The sequence below is a fragment of the Trematosphaeria pertusa genome, assembly GCF_010094035.1.
Source record: "Trematosphaeria pertusa strain CBS 122368 unplaced genomic scaffold BU26scaffold_18, whole genome shotgun sequence".
Taxonomy (NCBI): Eukaryota; Fungi; Ascomycota; class Dothideomycetes; order Pleosporales; family Trematosphaeriaceae; genus Trematosphaeria; species Trematosphaeria pertusa.
Genome location: NW_022987229.1, coordinates 481,788 through 504,851, shown reverse-complemented (window position 1 = coordinate 504,851; position 23,064 = coordinate 481,788). Strand labels below are relative to the sequence as shown.

Below are 23,064 nucleotides of genomic sequence, written 5' to 3'. Positions count from 1 at the left end.
GCCTGAGTCAGGCGAGCCCAATGAGAAGAGATGGTGCTAGATGCAAAGAAACACCGGTGGATATGTGGTGAATAGATGGCTTTGTGTGAAAAGGGGGCATAATGATGGGATATGAGGGGAGGGGGGAGGCGAAAAGACCAAACGACCAAAAGAAGCGCAGATAAAACAAAGCACCAATCCCTTAGCTCGCATGGAACTTTTCCCGCAAAACTCCGTATAACTGGCAGTCCAGTGCCTTGGTGTCCAACCCCAGACACAGCTCCTTTCCATGCCCAGCTCAATGCTGCCGTGAACACAAACCGCCGTTAAGATCACCCCAATGCCTGGTTAGTCGCCCTCAATCGCTGCGATAAGCCTTAACCGCAGGAGTTCGTTGATCCGAGCGTGGCGATGCTGTAGGCATCTCAGAACCGCTCATAGTTGTCGTTCCTCGCCTGCAGCGTAGCTAGCATGCGATAGAAGTCCGGGTTCCAGTTGACGCACTGCAAGTACTCCCACCAGAGGCGAAGGGCTGGGGGATCATCTGCATCGGCCTGGTCATCGTTAGCAAGCACATCCCACCAAGCGCCCGAACCCCCAAAAAGGAAAGGAAAGGGGGGAAAAACTCACCCTCTCGAACGCCTGCATAATGAAGTCCTTCTTGATCATAGCAGTCTTCATGCGCGCATCCTTCTCCCACTCGCGCAAAGCCTCGACGTAGCGCTTCACGTCCTTCAAGACCTTCTCCTCGCGCTTGTCGAGATCCTCGCTCATCACCGACCCGCCCTGCGCCTCGCTCACGCCGAACATGCGCCCCTCGTACTCGGGCTTCGGGAAGAAGTGCTTCATCAAGGCGTCGGTGACCCAGCCCGGTCTGCCGGAGGCTGACAGCTCCTCGGCCCAGTACTCACGCACTTGCTGCGGCACACACTGCACCATGCGGTCGTAGTCGAGCTTGTCGGACCAGCGCGTCTGGCTGTAGTGTCCGAAGTATACGTACCGCTTGCGTCCGCCTTTCTTCTCGTCGGGGAGAAGCACGAACATCGGGACGTTCTCGGAGGAGTCGCCGCAGCCCTCGGGGAGCGCGCCAAACTCTTCTGCAGGATGCTTATTGAAGAACGCAGTGAGCTTGGCGCCGTGCGTGCCAGGAGTGGACGGGAGATACGGTTCGTAAGCCGCGTCGAGCACGTAGTAGGTGCGGTTGCGCAGGATGCAGGGACCCGGTGCGGGAGGAATGTAGGTCAGGCCTGGGGACCAGAGCACACCGCCGAAGGTGTTGCGGAGGAAGTCGGGGTGGAAGGTTGTCATGGAGTCGAGGGAGGGGATCTCGATGGAGACGTTGGTGGGGAGGGGCGGTAGTGTCCCGAGGAAGTGTGGCTTCCAGGCTTCGGCGTGGGTGATGCAGAGGTTCTCGATGGATTGGAGGGGGACGTCGGGGTGGATGGTGGTGGCCGGTGAGCCAGGTGCTGAGCATGGTGGAGTGTGCTCTATGGCGGGGACTTGGGCCGTGAAGGCGGTGGTGGTGTCGACGTTGCCATCGGTGACGAGGGGATTGTTGGCCGAGGTCAGGGTCTCGACAGAGGCGATGCTCTCGACAGATGAACTGAGACCGTTAGCAATGAGCGAAGACTTGCGGATGAATGATGCTGACCCTTTGGTTCCACGGAGATGCGGAGGCAGCGGAGTGCCATTCTGCTGGCCACCTCTCGCGCCCCTTAGATGCGGTGGGACGGTCGGGGTAGTCTTCGGAGAGACAGAGCCATCAGTCACAGCTACTTTCTTCGCATAATCATTAGCACCGTTATAATGCCCGTGAACCTCAGAAGTGAGTTGATCAAATTCCTGTCTGAACGCTGCGGCGCTCTGATCCTTGAATGGGCCCACGCTAACGGACCAGCCGCCCTTCTTCATCATCTCGACGGACGAGTGAAGACTGTTGCAGAGGGTCTTGAGGTCCTCGACGTCTGTACGAAGAGCGAACTGCTCGCGCTCCAGGCCATCCACCCTCCTCTCCAAGTGGTCATGAGAGGGCTGGCTCACCTGGTTGCCGTTGGCGTGGGCCATGCTGCCATTCTGCGGAGCGAAGCCACTGAAGTGAATGGGTTGGAAGGTGCCAGCGCCAGGATTGAGTTTGTTGGCTGCTGGTCCGGCGTGGTAGGATCCGTGACCATTGATGGGGTGGGCAGAGGAGTGACCAGAGCCAGGTTGACGGTGGGGAGGTGTATATGGGTCGCGGTTAGACATGATCCGAGCGGGAGATAGGATATAGGTTGGAGGAGTAATAGTGGAGGGTGGATGGATGTTGGGACGGACCCGGAGAGGCTGACGTGAAGGTACTGTAGAGAGTTCGAGCGGTTGAGACTTGCTCACGGCGAGCTGTGGAAGGTAGGTAACGATTGCCGCTAGGATGAATAGTTATGAGAGTGGTCAAGGACCGAAGAAGCCGGTGCAGAAGCAGGGAGCTACGAGAAGCAGACTAGCCTAGGTCGGAGGGGGTGATCTGTGGAGGAAGAAAGAAGGCTGATAAGCTGGGAGGGGGCTATTGATATACAGACTTGGTAGCTGCCTGAAGGGCTGACGAGGGCGGTCTGTGCGATCCCAAGTGAGAGAAGCTCGGAGTGAAGGGAGCTTTGAAGTAGGATGCGGTAAGGTGATTGATAGGAGAATCGTGACTTGGCGGGAATAAACTACCAACTTGAGCAGGACTTGCTCGAGACTGCTTGAGAACATGCCTGAGGTGAGAGAATCGAGCGTCCGGAGCAGAAAGTAGCAATAACGAGTATTTAATGAGCCAGTCTGTATCCGGAGACTAGAACACCTGATCCAGTAGCGGTGTGGTGCCGAGTCTAACCCAGTCATAAGGTGAGAGGGCTTTGAAAGACATTGTACATCCCCTAGCACAATAGGGCAGAGAGAGAAGCGATAGTTGCGGTCAATGATTCAAAACGTGTGATCAGGTTGCGAGGACAAATTCCTTCCAAGCGGGAAAAGCCAATAGTTTCCTACGTTGTCCATATCAGCATATCGCGAAATGGATGGGTGTTCCGCCGGCTTGAACGAACACTCGAGCGTAACAACTGCAGAGGTATGGGACACTGCCCAACCGCATGCCACAGGGCGAGCCGGTGGCCACAGGGCTCTCCAATGTGCCGCGGCAGATAGGCCTTCTGTACCAGGGGTGTGCTGGGTAAAGAGGAGCAGAGGGAGTCAGAGGTACAACGAATTTGCCCTGTCTGACGCAATTAGATCAGTATTCTTTGGTTGTATAACACACTTCGGACCACAGCGCTAGATTAGCGTTGGACCGAGCTTGCTAAGGTATACCAGGAACAGCCCGAGTCGCTCTGCCTAGCGTCATCTCCTATGGTATTAGAATACGTATTCGTTGGATTCTCTTCGAAGTTGATTGTTATCGGGTGACAAGCGGTGACTGTTTGCGTGCGTGACGATGAATCATCCCGAAGCCCAAACGGCGATTGTCCAATGGTAGCGGCATGATTCGCATGCCCATTCGTGCTGCTAGGGCAAATGCATCGACCGAGATCTCCAGGACGTTGAACAGCTGGCCAGGGGAAGTGAGCAAACTGCAGGTTGTCTCCGAGACTCGGCTCCGGCGGATGCAGGCTCCACACTGATAAAAGCCGGCAGTCGCCATCAGTCGGTCGTCGTCCGCTTGTTGCGTCTCTCTCCCTCTTCTTCGTCAACCTCTACAGCTCCGATGATGGACGTATCGGACTTCGACACCAGAACATGACTATTCAATGCGAGGCTCCACCAGATGGGCGCTGGTCACGCGAGAGCCGGCACGCTTCCCCGGCAAGGCCCGGTATTTCGGCTGAGGGCAAGAAGCAGCAATTGAAACTCAGCGCGATGCTGGTATATGGAGCTGGGCTAATAAGGATGGTATACCAAAAGGGCAAGGGGGTGGCAGATGAGTGTGCGTGGGTGAGCGCGCCCGGAGCCCGGCGAAACGTTGTTCCCCTCGGCGCGGCTGCGGCCCCTGGTCTAGCCGGACCCTGAGCGTGCCGGAATTGGAGCATCGTGCGTCATTGGCCCGCCCGAGCTCGCGGGAGCGAAGTTGCGTGCGAAAAGCCATCCGCCGTGACGCCTCGCCTTCACGACCCACGACACCGCAGATGAACACACGCGATACGAATGTAGCTGTAGCGTCTTGTTCTGCTCTCTGCGACACCCGCTAGGCCTTGTTCCCGGTCTGGCACTACTTTTCCTCTGCCTTGCTCCAGCCCTCCGTCTTCGCGCCATGCCTCCTAAGCGCACGCACGAGGATCCGCAGGCCCTCAAGGAGAAGCTCCACTCGCTTCAAGGAAACAACGCCCGCGGACGCCGCAATGGGAACACAAACCTTACGAACGGTAGCAATCTCAAGGAGGTCGTATCGTCGAATGGGGACAATGCTTCCACCAACAGCGGCCAGAACGAGCACAGCGGGTCAGGAGTAGGTCCCCTCACAGCATTGCATCTTCCCGGCACCATACCGCCTCGCAGTCGCTGACGTCTATCGCTTTCTCCAGATGAAATGGAATAATCAAGACGCTTCCGTCCTCCAAGGCTACCGGCGTGCGTACCGTCTCGAGACTCCCTCCACGTTCAAGAACCCACTCAGTCACGTCGTGCTCAACCAAGGCATCGGCCGCTTCTCGCCTACAATGGCACGGCCAAAGGCGAAAAGAAGAGTGCATAAGGACCAGCTAGCGCTAGCTGTGAGGAAAAACTTCAATGCGCAGGGCGTCAGCGAGAGCGACGTCATCACACAGTTACTGTACACGGCAAAAAGCAGAGGTGGCATATCTAATACCTCGACTGGCGAACAGGTACGCTGACGGACAATGCAGACAAGGAGTTTCGGGTTCGATTTGCACCACAGCGAAAGTAGAAGCGCGTAATGCATGCCCTCGCCGCACTTTCGGATTTCTTCTCGCGGATACCCGGGCCTCGCAATGGCATCGAACAATCTTTCTACATCTTATCGAGCATCGGCATTGGGCGGGCGTTTCGGCATAATCTCAATTGCGGAATTGGCATGATGGCGGCTCCCAGTCGGAGTCGGTTCTACCAGAAGGGCCGCATTAGAGGAGTACTCAACGAAATACCACAAAAGTAGGGTTTTGGTTGGGATCTAGGTCCGAGGTACACACATCGTCAATATAATGGGTATTTGGTGTTCACACGTTGGCTTATCGGAGTGCTGTCGCGACCGTGATGCTCGGAATTTCTAGCTGCACCATGTCGGAACGTGTCTCAGCCCGGCCGAGGGCTTCCGGATAGTAAGGAAATGCGAAAGTCTTCACTGGTGATGTCTACGAGGAAGAAGGCGCAGCGACTGCCCTCTTATATTGACCTAACGACACATAGGCTCGCTTTTCCCGATCTGAAGCCCTCGAGAAGATACCAGAAGAGACGCGTGCCGAGGCCAATGACATGGCGCGTCTCGAAAGTGGCCCGGGCGCCAAATTTTCATGATTCGCCGGCTCGTTGCCGTCGACCTCGAAGAACTTTATTCATTGACCTCTGGTGCATCCAACGCATTCATTCTGGATAGACAACCCTCTATTTCAAGATGAGCTTAGCTGCTCCGGCGCTGCCTTTCAAAGCAATCGCACCTGCCCGCATCATCTGCGCTTCCCGGCACTGCCAGCGTAGGAGCGTATCGCAAGCATCGAGAACCCAACTCAAGAGGCCATCTATCACATCGCAAAACCACCAGCAGCATGCGCCGCGAATACGGGTACGTATATGGGGACTGATGGTCTGCGCCATATATGCATTGCTATATGCTGACTCTTCCATCTCAGTTCTTCCACGCAACGACGTCGTCCCATGCCATCGCCGACCCCTACGCCACGCTAGGTATACCCAAAACAGCCTCCGCTGCTGATATCAAAAAGGCATACTACGGCCTGGCGAAGAAATTTCACCCAGATACGAACAAAGACCCCTCTGCGAAAGAGAAATTTTCCGCGGCGCAATCCGCCTACGAGATACTGTCGGACAATGATAAGCGCAAAGCATACGATTCCTATGGCGCCGCAGCTTTTGACCAGAATGGCGGTTTTAATCCAAGCGCTGGTGCGGGAGCGGGCCCCGGCGGACCTCAAGGGAATCCATTTGCGGGCTTCGGGGGTTTCGGAGGTTTCGCAGGAGGGCAAGGCGGTTTCCAGGGAGGCTTTGCGCAAGACATCAACTTCGAAGATCTTTTCAGTGCTTTTGGGGCAGGCGGAAGGAGGGGAAGGAGAGCGAATCCGTTCGAAGAGTCGATTCTGGTCGGAGACAACATCGAAGTTCAGACGAATATCTCGTTCATGGATGCAGCGAAGGGTGTCAGCAAAGACATACACATTACGCCATTGACGGAGTGCAAGACTTGCCACGGTAGTGGGCTGAAGAAGGGTGCAAAAACGACAGAGTGCAAGAGCTGCGGCGGAACCGGGCAAAGAGTCACAAGCATGGGTGGCTTCCACATGAGCGCAACGTGCTCGAGCTGTGGTGGATCAGGTGTTGCTATACCTCGGGGCTCATCGTGCGGGACCTGCGGCGGCGATGGTGCTGTCAAAGAGAGGAAGACTATCACGGTCGATATCCCGGGCGGTGTTGAAGACGGCATGCGGTTACGAGTCACCGGGGAAGGGGACGCGCCTCTCACCGGACAAGCTATGGGTGCAAATGTCAAGGGGGCGAGAGGCGATCTCTACGTCCTAATCCGCGTGGCTTCCGATCCGAAGTTCAAGCGTGCAGGTTCCGATATCCTTCATACGGCCACAATCCTTTTGACAACCGCCGTATTGGGCGGAGAGATCAAGGTGCCAACGCTGGACGGCGAAGTCAAGGTCAAAGTACCTACCGGCTCTGGGACAGGCGACAGGGTCACGCTATCCGGCATGGGCATGAAGGTCCTCTCGGGTCGACGGAATGCAAAAGGCGATTTGAAGGTCGAATTCAAGGTCCAGATGCCGAAGTATCTGAGCGCCAACCAGAGGACGATCCTGGAGATGCTGGCTGACGAAATGGGAGACAAAAGTGCTAAGAGGATCATGAACATCGGCAAGATGAAGGCAGAGCCATCAAAGCCAGAGGACCACAAGAACGAAGGTTTCCTGAAGAGCACATGGCACAATCTCACTGGACAGCACCGGAGTATGGACGAGACAAAGCAAGATGAGACGAAAAAGGACGAGGAAGAACCGAAGAAGAAATCCTCTGGATCCGGATAATCGCAACCATGTTCGAGAAACGGAGTACCATTTTGTCTACGTAATATGTCCGGATCGAGAACTTTTTCTCCAACTGTATAATATCGCAAAATAGTGGCACCGGCGCAAAAGGAGGCGGAAGCCTGTTGGGAGACATTTTACAGCATTTGTTGGCGTTGCTCGATGATAAGACGTTCATATAGACCCCTTGGTAGTCCTAGCCCTCTCGACTCAGGCTTGTATATTACCTCATTCTAGCGTTCTTCAAGATATACTTGCTTTTTGCATCATTCAAGAGTTTCGATAGAAGCTTATACTCCCCTGCTACGTCGAGCGCTTATACAAGCCTCCCGCGTGGTGTGGCAGCTCCCTGAGTGGCCAGGTGGAGCTGCAAGTCCGGGATCACCCTCTTTAGTTGCCTTAAGTTTTAGCGAGTGTGTGACTGCGATTGTGAGCGCGCAGGGAAGATGTGAAGGAGGTGGTGGTTTGATGTTGAGCGCGGCTGTGGAAAAGGAGTGGAAACTCGTAGAGCCTTAGAGAGACGCGTGTAGCTATTTTAGTGAGCCACAGGTCCTAGGCTGCGTGCCTTGCAGATGCGGATGAGTGAATGCTCAGCCGCCGATTGCCCCGCCCGCGGACTCGAGAGGTCAAGCCATCAACACTCCACGACGCGAGATTGACATTCGCACTACGTTTCGCGCACTCGGACTTCCTCGAGATTTCACTGCGTAAAGCCACCTCATGCGGGTTCCCGCCACCAGCGCTCGCCGGTGAAGAAGCACCCGACGGCGGCCACATCAACACACCAACCCTGCAACGTCATCCCGGCGCCTGCACACAGATGCCTTCCACACGATCGAGACAAGCGTAACCGCCATATCTCTACCACGATATTCTCGCTTTGCACGCCGAACGGCGACCTAGCTGGGTCACCATCAAGGCAGCTGCAGCTCCGCGATATCGACCGAAAGCGCAACCCGAGCGCACCGCTTGCGCTACAATTGCTGGCGACAACCGTTGATTAAGTCGGACGCTTACGCCCTACATTGCGGTCCGCTCTCCAACCCTACGATATCTGGCTGGCTGGCGGACGACCCGCCCAGCTCAGCAGACCCACCGCCGACATGACGACCCAGGTCCCCATGATCTCGGTGCCGCTGAAGCAAACGAACGAGATCGACTGGATAAACCCGTTGAAAGGCTACATCCGAGCTACATATGGTGACGACCCAGAGCGCTACGCGGAGGAATGCGCCACGCTGAACCGGCTGAGGCAGGATATGCGGGGCGCGGGGAAGGATAGCGCGGCGGGGAGGGACCTGTTATACAGGTATTATGGGCAGCTAGAGTTGCTGGATTTGAGGTTTCCGGTTGATGAGAATCATATTAAGATCTCGTTTACTTGGTATGTTATACTACAGCTTGGAAGAGGAGGGGATATCGACGAGATGATTTGGGGATGGGGAACAGGCTGACAAGAACAGGTTCGATGCCTTCACCCACAAACCGACATCGCAGTACTCCCTCGCATACGAGAAAGCGTCGATAATTTTCAACATCTCCGCCGTCCTATCCTGCCACGCAGCGCACCAGAACCGCCACGAGGATGTTGGCCTCAAGACCTCATACCACTCGTTCCAGGCATCTGCCGGCATGTTTACGTATATCAACGAGAACTTCCTACATGCGCCATCCACAGATCTGAGCCGGGAGACGGTGAAGACGCTGATAGCAATTATGCTGGCACAGGCTCAAGAGGTGTTTCTGGAGAAGCAAATTGCGGATGGGAAAAAGGTGGGATTGCTGGCGAAATTGGCAAGCCAGGCTGCGTTCTTGTATACCCAAGCTACGGAAGGTGTACAGGAGCAGGTTACAAAGGCTATTTTTGAGAAGGTCTGGATGCTGGTTTGTCAGGTGGGTAACCCCAGCGTAGTCGCTAACAGCGGAGGCTAACGATACTACAGACCAAAGCCAACTACATGGCTTCGGTAGCACAGTACTACCAGGCTCTAGCGGACAACGATGCGAACTCACACGGGGTAGCGATCTGCCGATTGCAGGTCGCAGAGACGCACGCGAGAGACGCGAATCGAATAGCCAACGCCTTTCCGTCGTCGACACCCTCGAACTCCAATCTCCCCGCAGAGACTGGTGCAGTATTGGCCGAGATGACGAAGAAGCATGTCTCCAACGTTCAGGAGAGACTAGCGGAGTTCTCTAAGGACAACGATTTCATCTACCACCAGGGCGTTCCCAATGAAGCTTCCCTCACACAGATACCCAAGCTACCGGCAGCGAAGGCAATACCTGTTAGCGAGCTATACCAGGGGCAGGATATCCAAAGGATCATAGGCCCGGATATTTTCCAAAAGATTGTCCCTATGGCCGTCACCGAGTCCGCAAGTCTGTACGACGAAGAGAAGGCGAAGTTAATACGGGCGGAAAGCGAGAGAGTGGAAGTAGCTAATGACGAGATGGCGGCAAGCCTGGACTATCTCAAACTACCGGACAGTCTAAACGTACTAAGAGGAGGCATGGACCAGGATATGATGGTCGATGAAGACTTCCGGAAGTGGTGCGAGGAGTTGGCCGGCCATGCATCCTTTGGGCCTGCTTTCGAACAGCTGAGCTCCGATAAGGCTGAAATCATGCAGATGCTAGATTCAAGCATGAAACAGCTCGACATGGAAGAGAGTGTCTGCGAGAAGATGAGGTCGAAATATGGACCCGAATGGACACAGCAACCGAGCTCGCGCTTGACCGCAACGCTACGGAGCGATATACGGAACTACCGAGGAGCCATCGAGGAGGCAAGCACGAGTGATTCACAGCTCTATAGCACATTCCGGCAGTACGAGGCAGATTTCGACGAGATGCGATCGGCCGGCGAGACGGATGAGGCGGACGTATTGTACTCACGAGCAATGGTTAAGGCCGGAGCTTCAAAGGGCAAGAGTCCACGGCCCGCGGAAGGCAACCTCTTGGATGATGACTTTGTGGACGGACCGAGCGTTGCGGATCAGATTGCCAGCGTCGAAGAGTTGATGCGGAGGCTGAACTTGATCAAGAAGGAGAGAATACAAGTGCTGAAGGATCTCAAGGACAAGGTAACTTCTACTCCAGCAATAGACGCGCCTGGTGTTAACGGTGATTGTAGGTCCACTCCGACGATATCTCGAATGTACTCATCCTCAATAAGAAGGCCATCGCGAACCAAGAATCACAGCTCTTCAAGGCGGAGCTCGAGAAATTCCGCCCACACCAGAACCGCATATTACAAGCCAACCATAAGCAAGCTTCACTACTTAAAGAGCTTACGCGCACTTACTCCGATCTGCTAAAAGACCCGCGAGTGCGATCTGAACAGAGTAAATATGAGGCTTTCTCAAGGCAGAGGAACAGCGTGATGACAAAATACCGGAGGGTCTATCAGAGCTTCAACGATCTCAACGCCGGCCTGATACGCGCGCAATGCTTCTACTCTGAGATGAAAGACACAGTTTCAAGCCTCCAAAAGAACGTCGAGGTTTTTGTTAATAACAGACGTTCCGAAGGCGGCCAGCTCCTCCAAAACATCGAGCAGAAGAAGTCCCAGGGCGCAGACCAGGAACAGCAGCGCCTGAAAGACCTCATGGAACGCATGTCTATGGAACCCTCCGGATCGCCCGTCTCTGCTGGCGGCGGGAGAAAGAAAAGCATTCCCCCTCCTCTCTCCTCAACGCCCGGCTACCCATCAGCATCATCCTCGCAATCCCATCCCGCCTACAACCCCGCTACGTCTCCGCCCGTCACACCGCGCTACCCAATGACCACCGCTCCAGGACAACCAAATTACATGTCCCCCCAACAATCCTACGGTTCCTCGAATGGCTATCAACAACAGCAACAACAACAACCACCCCGCCGAGAATCTTATCAATACCCCCAACACTCGCAAACGCCCTCACAATCCTACAACCCCACACAATACGGTCCCGTCTCGCCTCCCGCACATCAGCAATACTTCTCTCCACCGCCGAACCAGCAGCACCAGCCATGGGGTCAGCCGCCGCAAGCAGGGTATCCCTATCAGAGTAGCACACCACAGCCGGGTCTGCCTCAGGGATACGTGCCGCCTCCGCCGCCGCCTGGCCCGCCACCCAACCAGCAACTGGACTATAGCCAGTATAACAGCCCGTATCCGGCGGGACCGGGCGGGTATGCGAATCCGGCGGGTCAGAGGAGTAGTCAGCAAGGGGGACAGGGTCAGCAGAGTGGAGGAGGGGATCCGTGGGCGGGTTTGAGTGGGTGGAAATAGTGCGAGGAGGAGGAGTGGTTTTGTCTTTCATTTTTAGTATTGCGAGATACCGAGGGGAGCGCTTCATTTACTTGGTTGGCATAGCATGTGGAAATAAGGGAGCTGGGGATGAATAGGGGGGGTTAGGAATCGGAGTAGGATAGGATGGATAATACATGAGAGTGAAATTCGGCCAAAGTGATGAATGCACCAGTGACTCTTGAAGCGAAGTGTTTCTACACAGTATCAACGTCTTAACATGGTACGCGAAAAGCGTGTAGCCAGACAAAGGGATGGTAGATGTGCATAGGAGAGTTTAGTGGAGTGCATACTAGCGTTGAAATGCTAGCAAAGGTTTTTATCTTAGTTTGGATCGACGGTGTAAGGCACGGTGTTGACCAGGCCATTGGGTAAGTGAATACGGAGAGTGAAGGTGCACACTGAATATCAGCACTGTGACTCGTGTGATATCCTTCAAGGAATCAACCTCAAGTGTGCAAACACAAGACAGGGCAAGAGATAGTGGCTAGGAGATTTCGCACCCGTATATAGAAAGTAAAGCATCTAACGCCGTCCATTCTATCCCAGCCCACAAAGAAAAAAATCCAGACATGCAACATCTACCCTGGATATACCACGACCAGCCAACTCCCAACGCAGCACCCTGTAAAAAGAAAAAAAATCTTGTGTGTACATATCCCTCATGCGCTCGTATATCCGTCTCTTTCGGTAATTCTTGCGACGCCGACGATCGTGTTCGTATACACGCCCTGTCGTGATAATTTCAAAGAGGACAGGGGCGTGTATACGAACACGATCGGTGTCCGACACTCTTGCGTGTCGAACCCATGTGTGCCATGCATGCACCGGAGGGTTTGCTGGGCTGCATGGCATCATGTAATGCCGTTTGTTGCCCGTTGCCGCGCTACGCCACGCCACGTGGGACTACAGGCTGCGTCCGTCGACTTCGCGGCGCTGGAGGGTGCGCACGTCGACGTCGTGGAACATGCGGACCTGGGGCGTGTTAGCTAGTATTCTATGGAGTTGCGCGGCGAAGACGGGGGAAGAGAGGTTGGCAGAGGAGGGAGAGGAAGAACTTACGTTGAGTGCTTTGACGCCTTCGTAGAAGCCTGGCTCGATGCTTTCAGCCATCAGACTGCTGCCGCAACGGCTGCAGAAGTAGTGCTGGACACGCTGTTTGCCAAAGCGGTATTTCTAGGGAAATGTTAGGATAGTGCTTATCGTGAGGCGGATGCTCTCAGAGTGACTACGGCGTTTGTTATGGAGGACAAACTTACCTCAACTAGTTCGCTCTCTAATCCCACCGTCTCGAACTGGATGCAGTCGTTCTGCACGTAGACGTTCAAGTACCCGTTTCGCGCGCAGATCGAGCAATTGCACTCCACTACCCAGCTTTCTATGTCGTGGAGGGGCGGTGATAATGTGACGGTGTAGCGCACGAGCTGACAGTGGCAAGACGCGTGGTACTGTTGTACATGGTTAGTGATCGGTCCTCTAAGTATTCGATAGAGATTGAGCAAGAGACCTGAGGGAAGCAGGGAGATAGTCCAGGACCAAGCTAAGGGAACCTGGAGAGTATAAACGACTACGATAGAGCGTGATAAGGTCGAAGTAAGGGGCTTCGGGAAGGAAGCAGCTACTAGACCAAGACGGCGGCCACGGATTGGCGAAGCCACGAAAGACTGACGAGGTTGCTGATAGGCTTCCAGAAGCGAAACAACGTTCGAGGAAGCGGATGATCCTTAGCCGTGGCAGCTGCTGAAACTTGGAATATTTAGACGTCGTCTGCTCCTCCGGGTGGGGAGCGAGTGACTCTGGTAGGCGGTGGGTGGTTCTGAAGCTTTTCAGGTCTTCGAAGCAATTGCTGTTGATCCGTTGGGCCGCTTAAGGTGAAGAGGCCGTGCGTGATACCCCGAATCACGTGAAGACGAGTACAAGAGTGGACTAATAAACAGAGAGGGGTGGAGGATTCCAAGGTGGTATAGGTGAGTGAATGCTGCAGAGGAGAATTGAGGAAACAGAAATGGGAGTCGTCCCATGAAGTCGGACATCCTGAGCTTAGCTAGACGCAGAAAGAACACGAACTTGGACACACCTTCTGGCTTGGCTTATCCGACGGCATGGCGTGTACAGATGGATATCTCACATCCGCCATCCTCCTGTGGTCAAGGTTGATTGCGATGGAGAAGGGATGAAGCGGGAGGAAGTAGATGGGATACGTGTTGGCGACTGTGGAAGAGACGCCTTATACAGACGTCTCTTGGTGGCATGTAGTGGTGTATGGTGGTTGCTCGCAAGCCCAACTGGAAATGGTATTCTCCGCGAGCAGCTGAAAGCGGCAATGCAATTGTATGGGTGAAAGGCGGTTGAGGCTCAAACGAAGCTTCTGCGGCAGGTCGTGTTCTGGTTTTTGGGACTTGTCGAAACGTGCCGGTCCCTGGAGGTGGTGAAGTCGTACTTATACGCTACATTCTGGCCAGTCAACACTGACCGTACTTACCTAGAGATGATCGCTGTAGACTGATCCGTAGTGACTTCTCGGCCCGTCCCACCACACCGTCCCCTACTTCATACTCCCCTTCTATTTTCATCCCGAGATTCTGTCACAGGCACTTGCAGAATGCCAGGAGTCTGCATTCCCGTTTCCCATAACGTTAAGAACGGCGCGCCAAGCACATTGTTAAAACGACTTTTCCGCGGATCGCTCTGCGTTTTCAGCTCGACAGGGCTCTAGACTGCGGCTCGAACGTCTGCTACGGCTCGTAAAGGCGATAGGCGACAGAGGGGTGCCTTTGCATTGGGGCTTCCGAAATTTGGGGGCGCGTTTGGAGTTGGAAGATCTCGTATTGGCGAGGCGCGAAGTCAGGTGTGTGGCGCATTTTGCACTGGAACGGTTAGGCAATCGTGAACTCGCTCGGTACTAGGCTTGCGATAGGTATGGTGGACTGGATTAGGTTGCGGAATGATGCCTGTGGCTTCAGGCGCACGTATGACGATGAGCATCCAAATACGAAGTAATGGTACCCGGATCCTAGACACAGATGTCGGTGATGCAACTACTCTACAGAAATCGACGCTTTCTTCGCTTTCTATGCTGGTTTGGGTGCTACAGATGACTGCTGTTGGGGCCGCAGGTACTATATCTGGACCAGACCTTTGGGTCCGTTTGCGGCTCCTCTTCCTGTTGCCAGGGCGTTGGAGAGGGCGTGGTGTGTAAGAAACGAGGGTTCGGAAAGTTTTTGGACAAATTGGAGGGGCCTACCGGGGTATCGTTGCACCGTTTCCCTGTGCTGAAGTGCGATGCCTGCTGTTTTGCTCGTGGTTGACCGTATTTCCAGCATGCATGTTGTAGGATACGTGAGGCGGCGTAAAGCCACGGGACTTGACTCTACTGCACCTTGGACTTGTATCAGCCACTGCGTTTCTTGATATACGCACGTATGAGAGTGCGAGGACTTGCTCTATTTTCCAACAATGGCGTTGTTTGAAGAGGTGGAGCATTTCGAAGGTTGCATCGTGAGCACCCAAGCGATCCCGCCGCCCTCAGCGTGCGATTGCCAACCTGCAATGCGCTCGTCGACCTTGGAACGCTTGCTTCGGAATCCGGCTGAGCATCCGGTCTGCTACAGACGATCGTGGACCGAATCGAGCACAACGTGTCGGTCCATTCCGACGGATGAGCGTGGTGGGTTCAGGCTCCAACTGCACTGGAGGTTCGTTGCCTTGCCGAATGTGGACGAGCTTTCAGCTGGGGTGGTCTCGTGTCTGCGTCTCGCGACCTCGTATTTTCTCGGCGTGCAGGGCGGTATCTTCCAAAAAGCAAGCCGCGGTGTCAGGTAATTATAGCCACGCCATTGGTCTTTTTATGGCAATTTTCTGGTGCCGCGCGAAACACCCGCTTCGCGCAAGATGGCGCCGAGAGGCTTCGCGGCCGCAAGGTTCTTCCGATAGTCCGATATAAGATAAAGTGAGGTGCCCCCGCGAGTCGAGAATGATGGGCTTCCCGATAGAGGGAGCAGAGCGAGTAGGAGTTCATGTGCGAAGTTGTCATGGTCGTGGAAGGACTGTGAGAGTCACGATGGTTGGGTGGCAGGAAAGGGGAAGAGCGGCACGCGACACCTGCCCGCACGATATCTGAACAGACATATGTCCATGGTGCAATTGACGCTGCTTCACCTTCTTGTGGGCGCAAGGCTTCCGTGATGTCTTATAAGAGGTGGAGCTCCAACATGGGAGCGGAACCGGCATTATTCGGACATCCGTAGATTTACCCCTGGCACGCCTGGCATGGCACTCTGGATACGCTACATACGCCGTCCTTGGCGTGCGTCAAGGACACTTCACTTCGCTGTCAATTGTTGGGGGCTCCCAAGCCATCCATGACGATGGCGCTCGAGAGGAAGTCGCGAGGAAGCCACCATGGGGCAACATGGGCACAGTAAGCTGCGGACACCGAAGCGGTCCAAGATGCGAGACGCCGCCTGCACCGGCGCGATGCGCATCTTGTCAGCGCTTTGGCTGTCCGCGCAATCCAACCCAGGACATGGAAAAGTGGATCGGCATCCGCCGCCAAGCCACCACTCAAGGAGCCCTATAGGGGCATCATGTGGGATTAGTAGCACAACGGGGACTGCGCCCTTGCGAGGCCGACCAGCGACGGGAAAACAGGGCAAGTGCTCTCCTGTCATTCACTCTCCCTCCTCGCAACTGCAGCGGCCCTCTCCTCTTTCCTCTCCTTTCGCTCTTTTCAACACCGCCCCAACGCGGGGGCTGCCTTCTTCGCCGCAGCCTCGTCCCCTTTTTAGCTGAACATCCCGAGTCATCCGGGCGTTCTGGTTCTCGAAGCGCTGCCGTGGAAACTTCAACTTTCTCTCGTCGTCCCGTTTCGCGTAATTCATGAGCTCCGGCCTTGCCGCATCGAACAAATTCCATCGCCTTCGTATTCTCGTGAATCCCATAACGGGCGATTTTGGATCTGCATCCCGGTCGCGATTCGAGCAACCACGCACGCGACCACGACGATGAACGCGCCGAACATCACAGTATCAGTGGACGAGCCGCAATGGAATTCCAAGCCTGCTTGGAAACTCCCGGGATGGGCAGAGCCAATTGTGAGTGCGAATTCCGGTCGCGATCCAGGAGAAACACGCCGTACTGTATCGCTGCTAACAGCTGTGCTTCGCCTCCAGATTGTCGCGAGCATACTCTTCGGAGCTATGTACATGACCCGACGAAGAAACTACAGGATCTTCGGCGCATCCCCATCGAACGACGGGTACCTCGACCGGCTAGACTCCCAGGGGTCCTCAGATGCCCTCCTCGCACACAGTTCGGACAGTGATTGCGAATATGAAGTCGTCTCCACGAGCAAGCACCCACCGAAACTTCGGAAATGGCTCTGTTGCGTTCTCGCCACGCCGAATACCTCGCGCTTCCGAAACAATATCCACAGCCGCGTCCTCCAGCGATTTCCCTTCCTGATCGAAATGTTCTACTGGATAATAAATTACGCATTCTACCGCATGACCTCCATCACATCTCAGAAGATCTTTGCAGAGACGGGCATTTGGAACGTGGCACAATCTCATGGCATCGCGGTGCTGGAGGCGGAGGAATACAGTTGGCTGAGCTTTCTGTTTACGCTTCGTGAGAGGGAGATCCAACAGTGGTTTATGCATGGCCACCAGGACGCTCTCACAGTCTTGAACAAGGCATACGCGCTTATCCACATCCCGGGGACTGTAGGGTGAGTCCTCATTGACTTCACGCTTCCGAAGTTGCCTATGCTAATCTCTTGCCGTAGCTTCATCTGCTGGTACTACTACGTCGCTCCTTCCTTCGATACTTTCGCCGTCGCCCGCCGAACCATGACTCTGACCAATTTTTGCGCCTTCATAACCTTCATCTTTTATCCTTGCATGCCCCCGCGGCTGCTGCCTGCGGAGTATGGCTTTTTGGACACGGTGCGACATGACGATGCTCAGAGCGTGTGGATGAGCGGAAAATACGTGAACACGCTCGCAGCAATGCCTTCGATGCACTTCGGATACGCCTTCTGCATCGGCATGACCTTGATATACCACTCCGGACTCTTCCGCCGCACGCTGGAGAGGGGCGAGTCGCGCAAGAATACGTTTTGGAAGATGTTTTACCTCGCGGTTGGCATTGGATACCCAGCTTTCATTTTGACGACGATTGTCGCGACGGCGAATCATTACTTCATGGATGCGTTGGTCGCGACGTGCTTCGTGTTCTTCTCTTTCCTCTGCAACAAGATCTTTTACGTCTTTATTCCGCTGGAGGACTTGATGCTCTATGCGATTCGAGCTGACAAGCCTATTCCAACGACGGGCGACCGGTTCCACGAGCGCGGCGGTAGGATATAGGCGGGCTAGAAAATATTCTCTCCGGTTCGAGCTTTCGTTCTCTTGCATGGGGTGCGTTCTACGGAGCACAGGAAGCACCCTACGGCGGCGTTTGGTTCCAAGCGATATACTCTTATGGATGTGACGACATCTTATAAAAGGCTGGATACGGCACGGTAGAGTCGCCGTAACGCATGCTTCGCCGGCGCGTTGGATATGGACACATCTGTACATAGATTTTGTAACAGGTTAATATGAATAGCTGATAGTGTCTTCGAGATAGCCGAACAGAATGACATCTAGGAAGAGCTTACAAGACGTGTTGCTCCCGTGAAGTGTCCGCGGTCCCGCTCAATGCTTCTTCCTTCCGTGTTGCGGGGATGCAGAGAGGGCGGATATGGAAAGACACCATTGAATAGGGCGAGGCGGACTCCTATACACTCCGCGAGTGATAGTGGTGGTAACGGAGTCGTCATATGCCCGAGAGGCACTTGGAAAGACTCGGCTCTTTGACTGTGGTGCTTCACGTGGGGCGCTAATGCAGGAACCAGCTCGGCAAACCAGAGCACAGGGCAAAGAGCTCCAAGCTCTCATCTGGGGCGAGCAACCAGCCACTGCACCAACCTCGCGCATTTGCTTCACCACCACAAAGTAAGCCCACATACACCTTACCAGTCGTGCTCACACTTCAATCGCTCGCTCCTCGCTCCTTAATTTCATTCTCACCCATCACACGCCTTTCCAATCAGAGTTTCTAGTTTTGCAGTTTCGCAGCTTCCTAGTCCGAGCTCAGCCCATAGCTCCTTCCTGCGCGCAACCGAAGCGCAATCGACTTTTCGCACTGTATACGACTTAATTGATCCATGGCGGATATCGAGCAGCAGACTCCGATCGAGGGGACGCCGGCTGAGGATGTGGAGATGGAGGGCGGTGATGCGGGGGCTGGTGCGGGCGACGAAGCTGGGCTGACTGAGATGGAGCCCGAGGCGCCAAAGCTGGTGCTGTTCGCCGAGTTAGTTGAACTTCCTCGCACATGTCTTCTACAGCTTCTGGAGAGCTCTGCGACTGCAATTGATCTGTCAATTGAGTTTCGCGGCCATGTGCTCGGTTTCTGACGGGCTGGGCGCTGCGACCGATGCCTGGGGACGACGGCCCAATTCAGCAGCGCGACAGCTCGGGGTCGGACTTCAACCCCTCTTCACAGTGTCAAAAAATGGGCACGTATGTATATGGACCATGTGCTAACCATGCCTAAGCTTGATGAAGAGCCCCATTGTCGAAGTCGTCGTGGGAACCGGAGCCGAGCGAACCACATACTCAGCGCACGAAGCAGTCCTCATCCGGGCTCCAGAATTCGCAAGGCAGATAGAGCGTTTCGCGCCGGGAGGAGTATGTCCTATACAGCGCAACATGCGATGCAATTGAGCGCGCCAGCTAACCCCGCGCAGCCCCGTCAAGTCGTCATGACCGGCATCGACGTCGACGCCATGGGCTCCGTCATCGAATACCTCTACACGGGCGAATACTTCCCCAAGAAGATATCCTCCGCGCGCGACGCTCCGCTCGAGAAAGACCCGCGCCAGCCGACTTCTGACGACGAAGGTCTCGGCCTCCTCGTGCACGCCCGCATCTACACGCTCGCCGACCGCCTGCAACTCCCCGACCTCAAATCCCTCGCCCACTCCAAGATCCACCGCACGGCATCGACCGCAAAAGGCGAGCTCGCCTATGCGCGCTACGTCTACAAGGAGAGCAACCCCGAGGACACTACCATCCGCAAGCCCGTCGCTGCCTTCTGGGCTACCCGGAGCTTCTCGCTGCGCCACGAGGCCGAGCCAGAGTTCAAGGCCATGTGTCTCGAGTTCCCGCAGTTCTCGTACGATGTGCTGCAGCTGGTGCTTGATCAGCAGGAGAAGAGCCGGCGCGGTGGTGGTGGTGGCGGCGACCATGGTGAGGGACACAGGGGGCCTACCGTGGTGCCGGGGAGCAGCAGGAAGAGGGCAAGAGTGAGTCAGGTATAGCTGCATTTCGCACATGCTTGATTTGTTCTGCTTTCAGTTTTAATCCTGTTATCTGATGATCACATTCTGACCCATATGTTTAGCTTGAAGTACGGATTCCGCGGAGCTCGATCGAGCCCCACTGAATGTATGATGAGCAGCACCACATCGGCCATCTTTCCTTATCTTCGCGGTCATCTATCCGTTGTCTACAGCAGCGTAATCAGCGATCGGGTATCTGTTCAGGACACAGGCGTAGGTGCGGATACCGGCTATCGCGGGCGCTATCAATGGAGTCTGGCTATTCCTGAGAGTGTAGTGTATGGTGTACGTGTACCACATGTACATTAGCTACCTAGTGAGTCATCTTCGGCGTTCATTTCTTTCGGGTGCGAGATATCAGCGGGACCCTTAGGGGCTCAAGGGTTCAAAAGTTCATATTTACTTTCCATTATTGCCATCTCAAGTGTGATGGTTGGCGTCGTGCTTGGACTGTAAACTCCCGGGTATACCAACACATTCTGAGGCAGGCCTACAGCACCCTCAAATCAGAGAGCGCAGGCACCACCACACTCTCAACCACGTCCTTCACCTCCCTCACACCCTCCGTCCTAACCCCCACTCCACCACTCCCCGCGTCCTGGAACTCTTGCTCCACAGCTTCCACGCCAGCCCGCGCTACGCTAGCATCATACGTCGCCGGCGTCACGCTCACGAGGTAGTCCAGAAAGCTCTGCCAACGCGGGAGGTAATACTCGCCGACCAATCCACCCCAGCTCTTACTCGCGTAATCATTAATCTCGCCGTCCGGGCCCCACAGCGTGATCTGGTTCCTAGCATTGTACTCGTAGAAGTCAGCGATGGCGGAGGAGTTTGTCGCGTTGCCGGCCCAGGCTCGCGCTGAATCGATCCAAGGCGCGAGACTGAACTGTGGAAGCGCGGAGAGCGCCGCATCGAGTGAGGTCAGGAGTTTGGTGAGGGTGTCCGCTTGTGTCCTGACGGCGGTCGTGTTGGTCGAGGTCGAGTTCCAGTCCGATATCAGCGTCGTGTAGGTGGAGAGAAAGGCGTTGGCGAGGACCTGCCGCGTGATGTCTACGATGTCGTGCTTGAAGGCTGGGTTGCTCCAGAGGGAAGCCTCGGCGTTTCCAGCGGCATACATGTTCTGCCACGCAGCCAGGACTGCTTGGGGATCATAGTTAATCGTCGTAGGATGGTGCCCCGTTCGGCCCGTTAGCGTCGTGATATTCGGCGCGAGTTCGTAGATTGCCTTGGGGACGGCGTTGGATGTTAGCTGCGTGTTGTTGTATGCGCTCTGTCTCAGCCATTCCCATGCATTGTAAAGCTCCTCAGGGAGCGTGCCGTTGGAGGTAGAATACCGCGTGCGGGTCCAGTTCCGGAAGTACGAGGCGGTGTCGATAGGCGCGGAGCTCCATGCTTGGTCGAGCAGCAGCTTGTACATGATCTCGTTTCCTTCCTGGCCCTCGGGCGTGAGACCAAAGCCGACGAGCGAGGACGAGTTTGCGAGCGCGGCGATGGGGTTTATGGTTACGTTGGCGATCTGGCCGTACAGGCCCATGTTGCCGCCGTAATCGTGTAGTTGGTTCCATATCCAGGGCTTGCCGTGGTAAGAATCTGTGCGCTGCCACTGCGGTTGAGACTCGGAGAATAGATCCAGGATCAGCATGTCTTCGTCTTCTTCGACGCCGGAGAGATACGCCTCGATACGCTCGTTTGTCCAGAAGTCGGCGTTGGAAGTGAAGAGCCAGCCTTGCATGACCCAGACTGCTGCTGGGTTGGCCGACTTGAGGGACTGCCATGTGCCATGTGTTATATTCCGGAGGTAGGAAAGGTCGCCGGAGAATGGGTCGTTTTCGTTGTATTGGTCGAGCGTGTAGTACGAAGTAATGTTGCCATAGTATTCGATTTGCTTTGTGATGACGCGGTTCTGGAGCTCGGAGAAAAGAGCATCTGAGGGCTCGAGGAAGGTCGTGTTGGTGTATTCAGTCGGGAACTCCTCCCATTGACTGCCGTTTACGACCGTCGCGTTGGGATAGACATCTACCAGGGCCCTCGGTACGAATCCAGTGAAAGCGGGCAGTATAGGCGTCATGCCGAGGTCCAGCATTCTAGTCACTATCTTTTGTTGCAGTTGAAATTGCCCATCGATCCATTGCAAAGGGAGCTCGCCGCCCCAGGAGCCTTGGATGTTGCCGAAGCGATTCCAAGCCTGGAAAGCTGGGCCGGAGAAGAAGGGGATAATCTCAGAGGTTGTGAGGTTGATGGACTGGAAGACGTCGAGGAGGATCTTTTCGAAGCCGACCCAGGCGAGAGGGAGGTTGACGCCGTGGAGCGCTAGCCAGTCGAGCTCGAGCTCCCAATCTTCCCAAGACCAGAAGGGCGTCGTGTAGGAGAAGGTTACTGCGGTTCATTAGTGGCTGCCCGGATTCATGGCTTGTGAGCCAGATATATTTTTCAAGTGATAGGTTCAGATCGATGTGCCACGGGTCACTGCGATAATGGGGCAGATTGCCTGGAAATGCGGGGAGCTTTCGCTTTACGCTCAGGCTTATAGGTAGATTGAAAGGGCATGTTCTTCTCAAACAGCGAGTCCGCCTACCTGTATTGAAGAAGTATCTGAAGGGCACGATGCTCTTCCCGGTAATTGTCCCTTGCGGCCTCGGCAAGGGTGAAGCGGCCTGATCCAAACGACTCCCAATAAACCAGTAGATGTCCTCATGCGCGACATCGGTGAAGTACCGACGAAGTCCAGTTGCCAGAGCACTAGGACTAGTCCCCGCGATTGCGATTGAGCCGTTTGAGGTTGAGATCGAGTACTCGTCGTTGAACAGCTCCGTCCCGTTCGCGCGCGTCGCGTCGTCAAGAATGAAAACGAAATCTTCGCAGTGTGAAGGTATCCTGCGCTTCACCAGGTCGTAGAGGCCTTGGGTTGACGTGGCTGCGGCAATCGCCCAGAGCGATGCCAGCAGGCACGTGGTGACCGATACTGTGGGTCGCATAGTTGTCGTGGACGGCGCTCGACGGGCGAAGGAGATGCAAATTCTCGTGTAGAAGTCCGTGAAATACCCTCTTTCCCCTTGTGGTTCTGGGTTACACTCCGAAGTCTCTTCTACTAAGGTGCACCCATGTCGCAACGCACCGGACCCTGGTGCGGGGTGACGTCAAGCCCTGACTGCCCGCCATGTCTTCAGGATTGG

The 23,064-nt window shown here is 55.1% G+C and overlaps 8 protein-coding genes across 8 annotated transcripts; 5 read left to right on the top strand and 3 right to left on the bottom strand.

Annotated features, from left to right (window-relative positions):
* Positions 1–356: 356 nt before the first annotated feature.
* On the bottom strand, positions 357–2,341 carry BU26DRAFT_124879 (uncharacterized protein). The gene is made up of 3 exons (XM_033819563.1): positions 1,631–2,341; positions 610–1,582; positions 357–533 (listed from the first exon to the last, which is right to left on the bottom strand). Exons 1-3 carry the CDS (start codon positions 2,221–2,223, stop codon positions 405–407), a joined length of 1,695 nt encoding a protein of 564 aa, XP_033678029.1. The 5' UTR covers positions 2,224–2,341; the 3' UTR covers positions 357–404.
* Positions 2,342–4,240: 1,899 nt separating this feature from the next.
* On the top strand, positions 4,241–4,873 carry BU26DRAFT_437524 (uncharacterized protein; the record flags this gene model as incomplete). Its single annotated transcript, XM_033824240.1, has 3 exons — positions 4,241–4,435; positions 4,512–4,779; positions 4,833–4,873. The coding sequence occupies 3 exons, from the start codon at positions 4,241–4,243 to the stop codon at positions 4,871–4,873; spliced, it is 504 nt and encodes a 167-aa protein (XP_033678028.1).
* Positions 4,874–5,503: 630 nt separating this feature from the next.
* On the top strand, positions 5,504–7,446 carry BU26DRAFT_493885 (uncharacterized protein). The gene is made up of 2 exons (XM_033826166.1): positions 5,504–5,725; positions 5,793–7,446. Exons 1-2 carry the CDS (start codon positions 5,558–5,560, stop codon positions 7,206–7,208), a joined length of 1,584 nt encoding a protein of 527 aa, XP_033678027.1. The 5' UTR covers positions 5,504–5,557; the 3' UTR covers positions 7,209–7,446.
* Positions 7,447–8,311: 865 nt separating this feature from the next.
* On the top strand, positions 8,312–11,484 carry BU26DRAFT_437666 (vacuolar protein-sorting protein bro1; the record flags this gene model as incomplete). Its single annotated transcript, XM_033824253.1, has 4 exons — positions 8,312–8,592; positions 8,672–9,101; positions 9,152–10,294; positions 10,345–11,484. The coding sequence occupies 4 exons, from the start codon at positions 8,312–8,314 to the stop codon at positions 11,482–11,484; spliced, it is 2,994 nt and encodes a 997-aa protein (XP_033678026.1).
* A 761-nt stretch (positions 11,485–12,245) lies between these two features.
* BU26DRAFT_124545 (uncharacterized protein) lies at positions 12,246–14,077 on the bottom strand. Its single transcript, XM_033819560.1, has 4 exons — positions 13,580–14,077; positions 12,762–12,950; positions 12,565–12,678; positions 12,246–12,477 (listed from the first exon to the last, which is right to left on the bottom strand). Exons 1-4 carry the CDS (start codon positions 13,637–13,639, stop codon positions 12,409–12,411), a joined length of 432 nt encoding a protein of 143 aa, XP_033678025.1. The 5' UTR covers positions 13,640–14,077; the 3' UTR covers positions 12,246–12,408.
* Positions 14,078–16,505: 2,428 nt separating this feature from the next.
* Positions 16,506–17,870, top strand: BU26DRAFT_437907 (uncharacterized protein; the record flags this gene model as incomplete). The annotated part of the gene is made up of 3 exons (XM_033824264.1): positions 16,506–16,595; positions 16,674–17,230; positions 17,288–17,870. 3 exons carry the CDS (start codon positions 16,506–16,508, stop codon positions 17,868–17,870), a joined length of 1,230 nt encoding a protein of 409 aa, XP_033678024.1.
* A 592-nt stretch (positions 17,871–18,462) lies between these two features.
* BU26DRAFT_523992 (uncharacterized protein) lies at positions 18,463–19,871 on the top strand (the record flags this gene model as incomplete). The annotated part of the gene is made up of 3 exons (XM_033830180.1): positions 18,463–18,861; positions 19,106–19,238; positions 19,298–19,871. Exons 1-3 carry the CDS (start codon positions 18,713–18,715, stop codon positions 19,868–19,870), a joined length of 855 nt encoding a protein of 284 aa, XP_033678023.1. The 5' UTR covers positions 18,463–18,712.
* Positions 19,872–20,381: 510 nt separating this feature from the next.
* Positions 20,382–22,866, bottom strand: BU26DRAFT_437783 (glycoside hydrolase family 89 protein; the record flags this gene model as incomplete). The annotated part of the gene is made up of 2 exons (XM_033824258.1): positions 20,382–22,267; positions 22,467–22,866. 2 exons carry the CDS (start codon positions 22,864–22,866, stop codon positions 20,382–20,384), a joined length of 2,286 nt encoding a protein of 761 aa, XP_033678022.1.
* Between the last annotated feature and the right edge of the window lie 198 nt (positions 22,867–23,064).

Bases quoted from the DNA above. Each gene is read 5' to 3' on its own strand.
- BU26DRAFT_124879 (XM_033819563.1), bottom strand. From the start codon at position 2,223: ATGTCTAACCGCGACCCATATACACCTCCCCACCGTCAACCTGGCTCT. The intron at 1,583-1,630 runs GTCAGCATCATT...TAACGGTCTCAG, and splicing joins CATCTCCGTGGAACCAAAGG to TTCATCTGTCGAGAGCATCG. The intron at 534-609 runs GTGAGTTTTTCC...AACGATGACCAG, and splicing joins TTATGCAGGCGTTCGAGAGG to GCCGATGCAGATGATCCCCC.
- BU26DRAFT_493885 (XM_033826166.1), top strand. From the start codon at position 5,558: ATGAGCTTAGCTGCTCCGGCGCTGCCTTTCAAAGCAATCGCACCTGCC. The intron at 5,726-5,792 runs GTACGTATATGG...CTTCCATCTCAG, and splicing joins AGCATGCGCCGCGAATACGG to TTCTTCCACGCAACGACGTC.
- BU26DRAFT_124545 (XM_033819560.1), bottom strand. From the start codon at position 13,639: ATGGCGGATGTGAGATATCCATCTGTACACGCCATGCCGTCGGATAAG. The intron at 12,951-13,579 runs GTGTGTCCAAGT...CATGTACAACAG, and splicing joins CGGATAAGCCAAGCCAGAAG to TACCACGCGTCTTGCCACTG. The intron at 12,679-12,761 runs GTAAGTTTGTCC...ACATTTCCCTAG, and splicing joins TAGAGAGCGAACTAGTTGAG to AAATACCGCTTTGGCAAACA.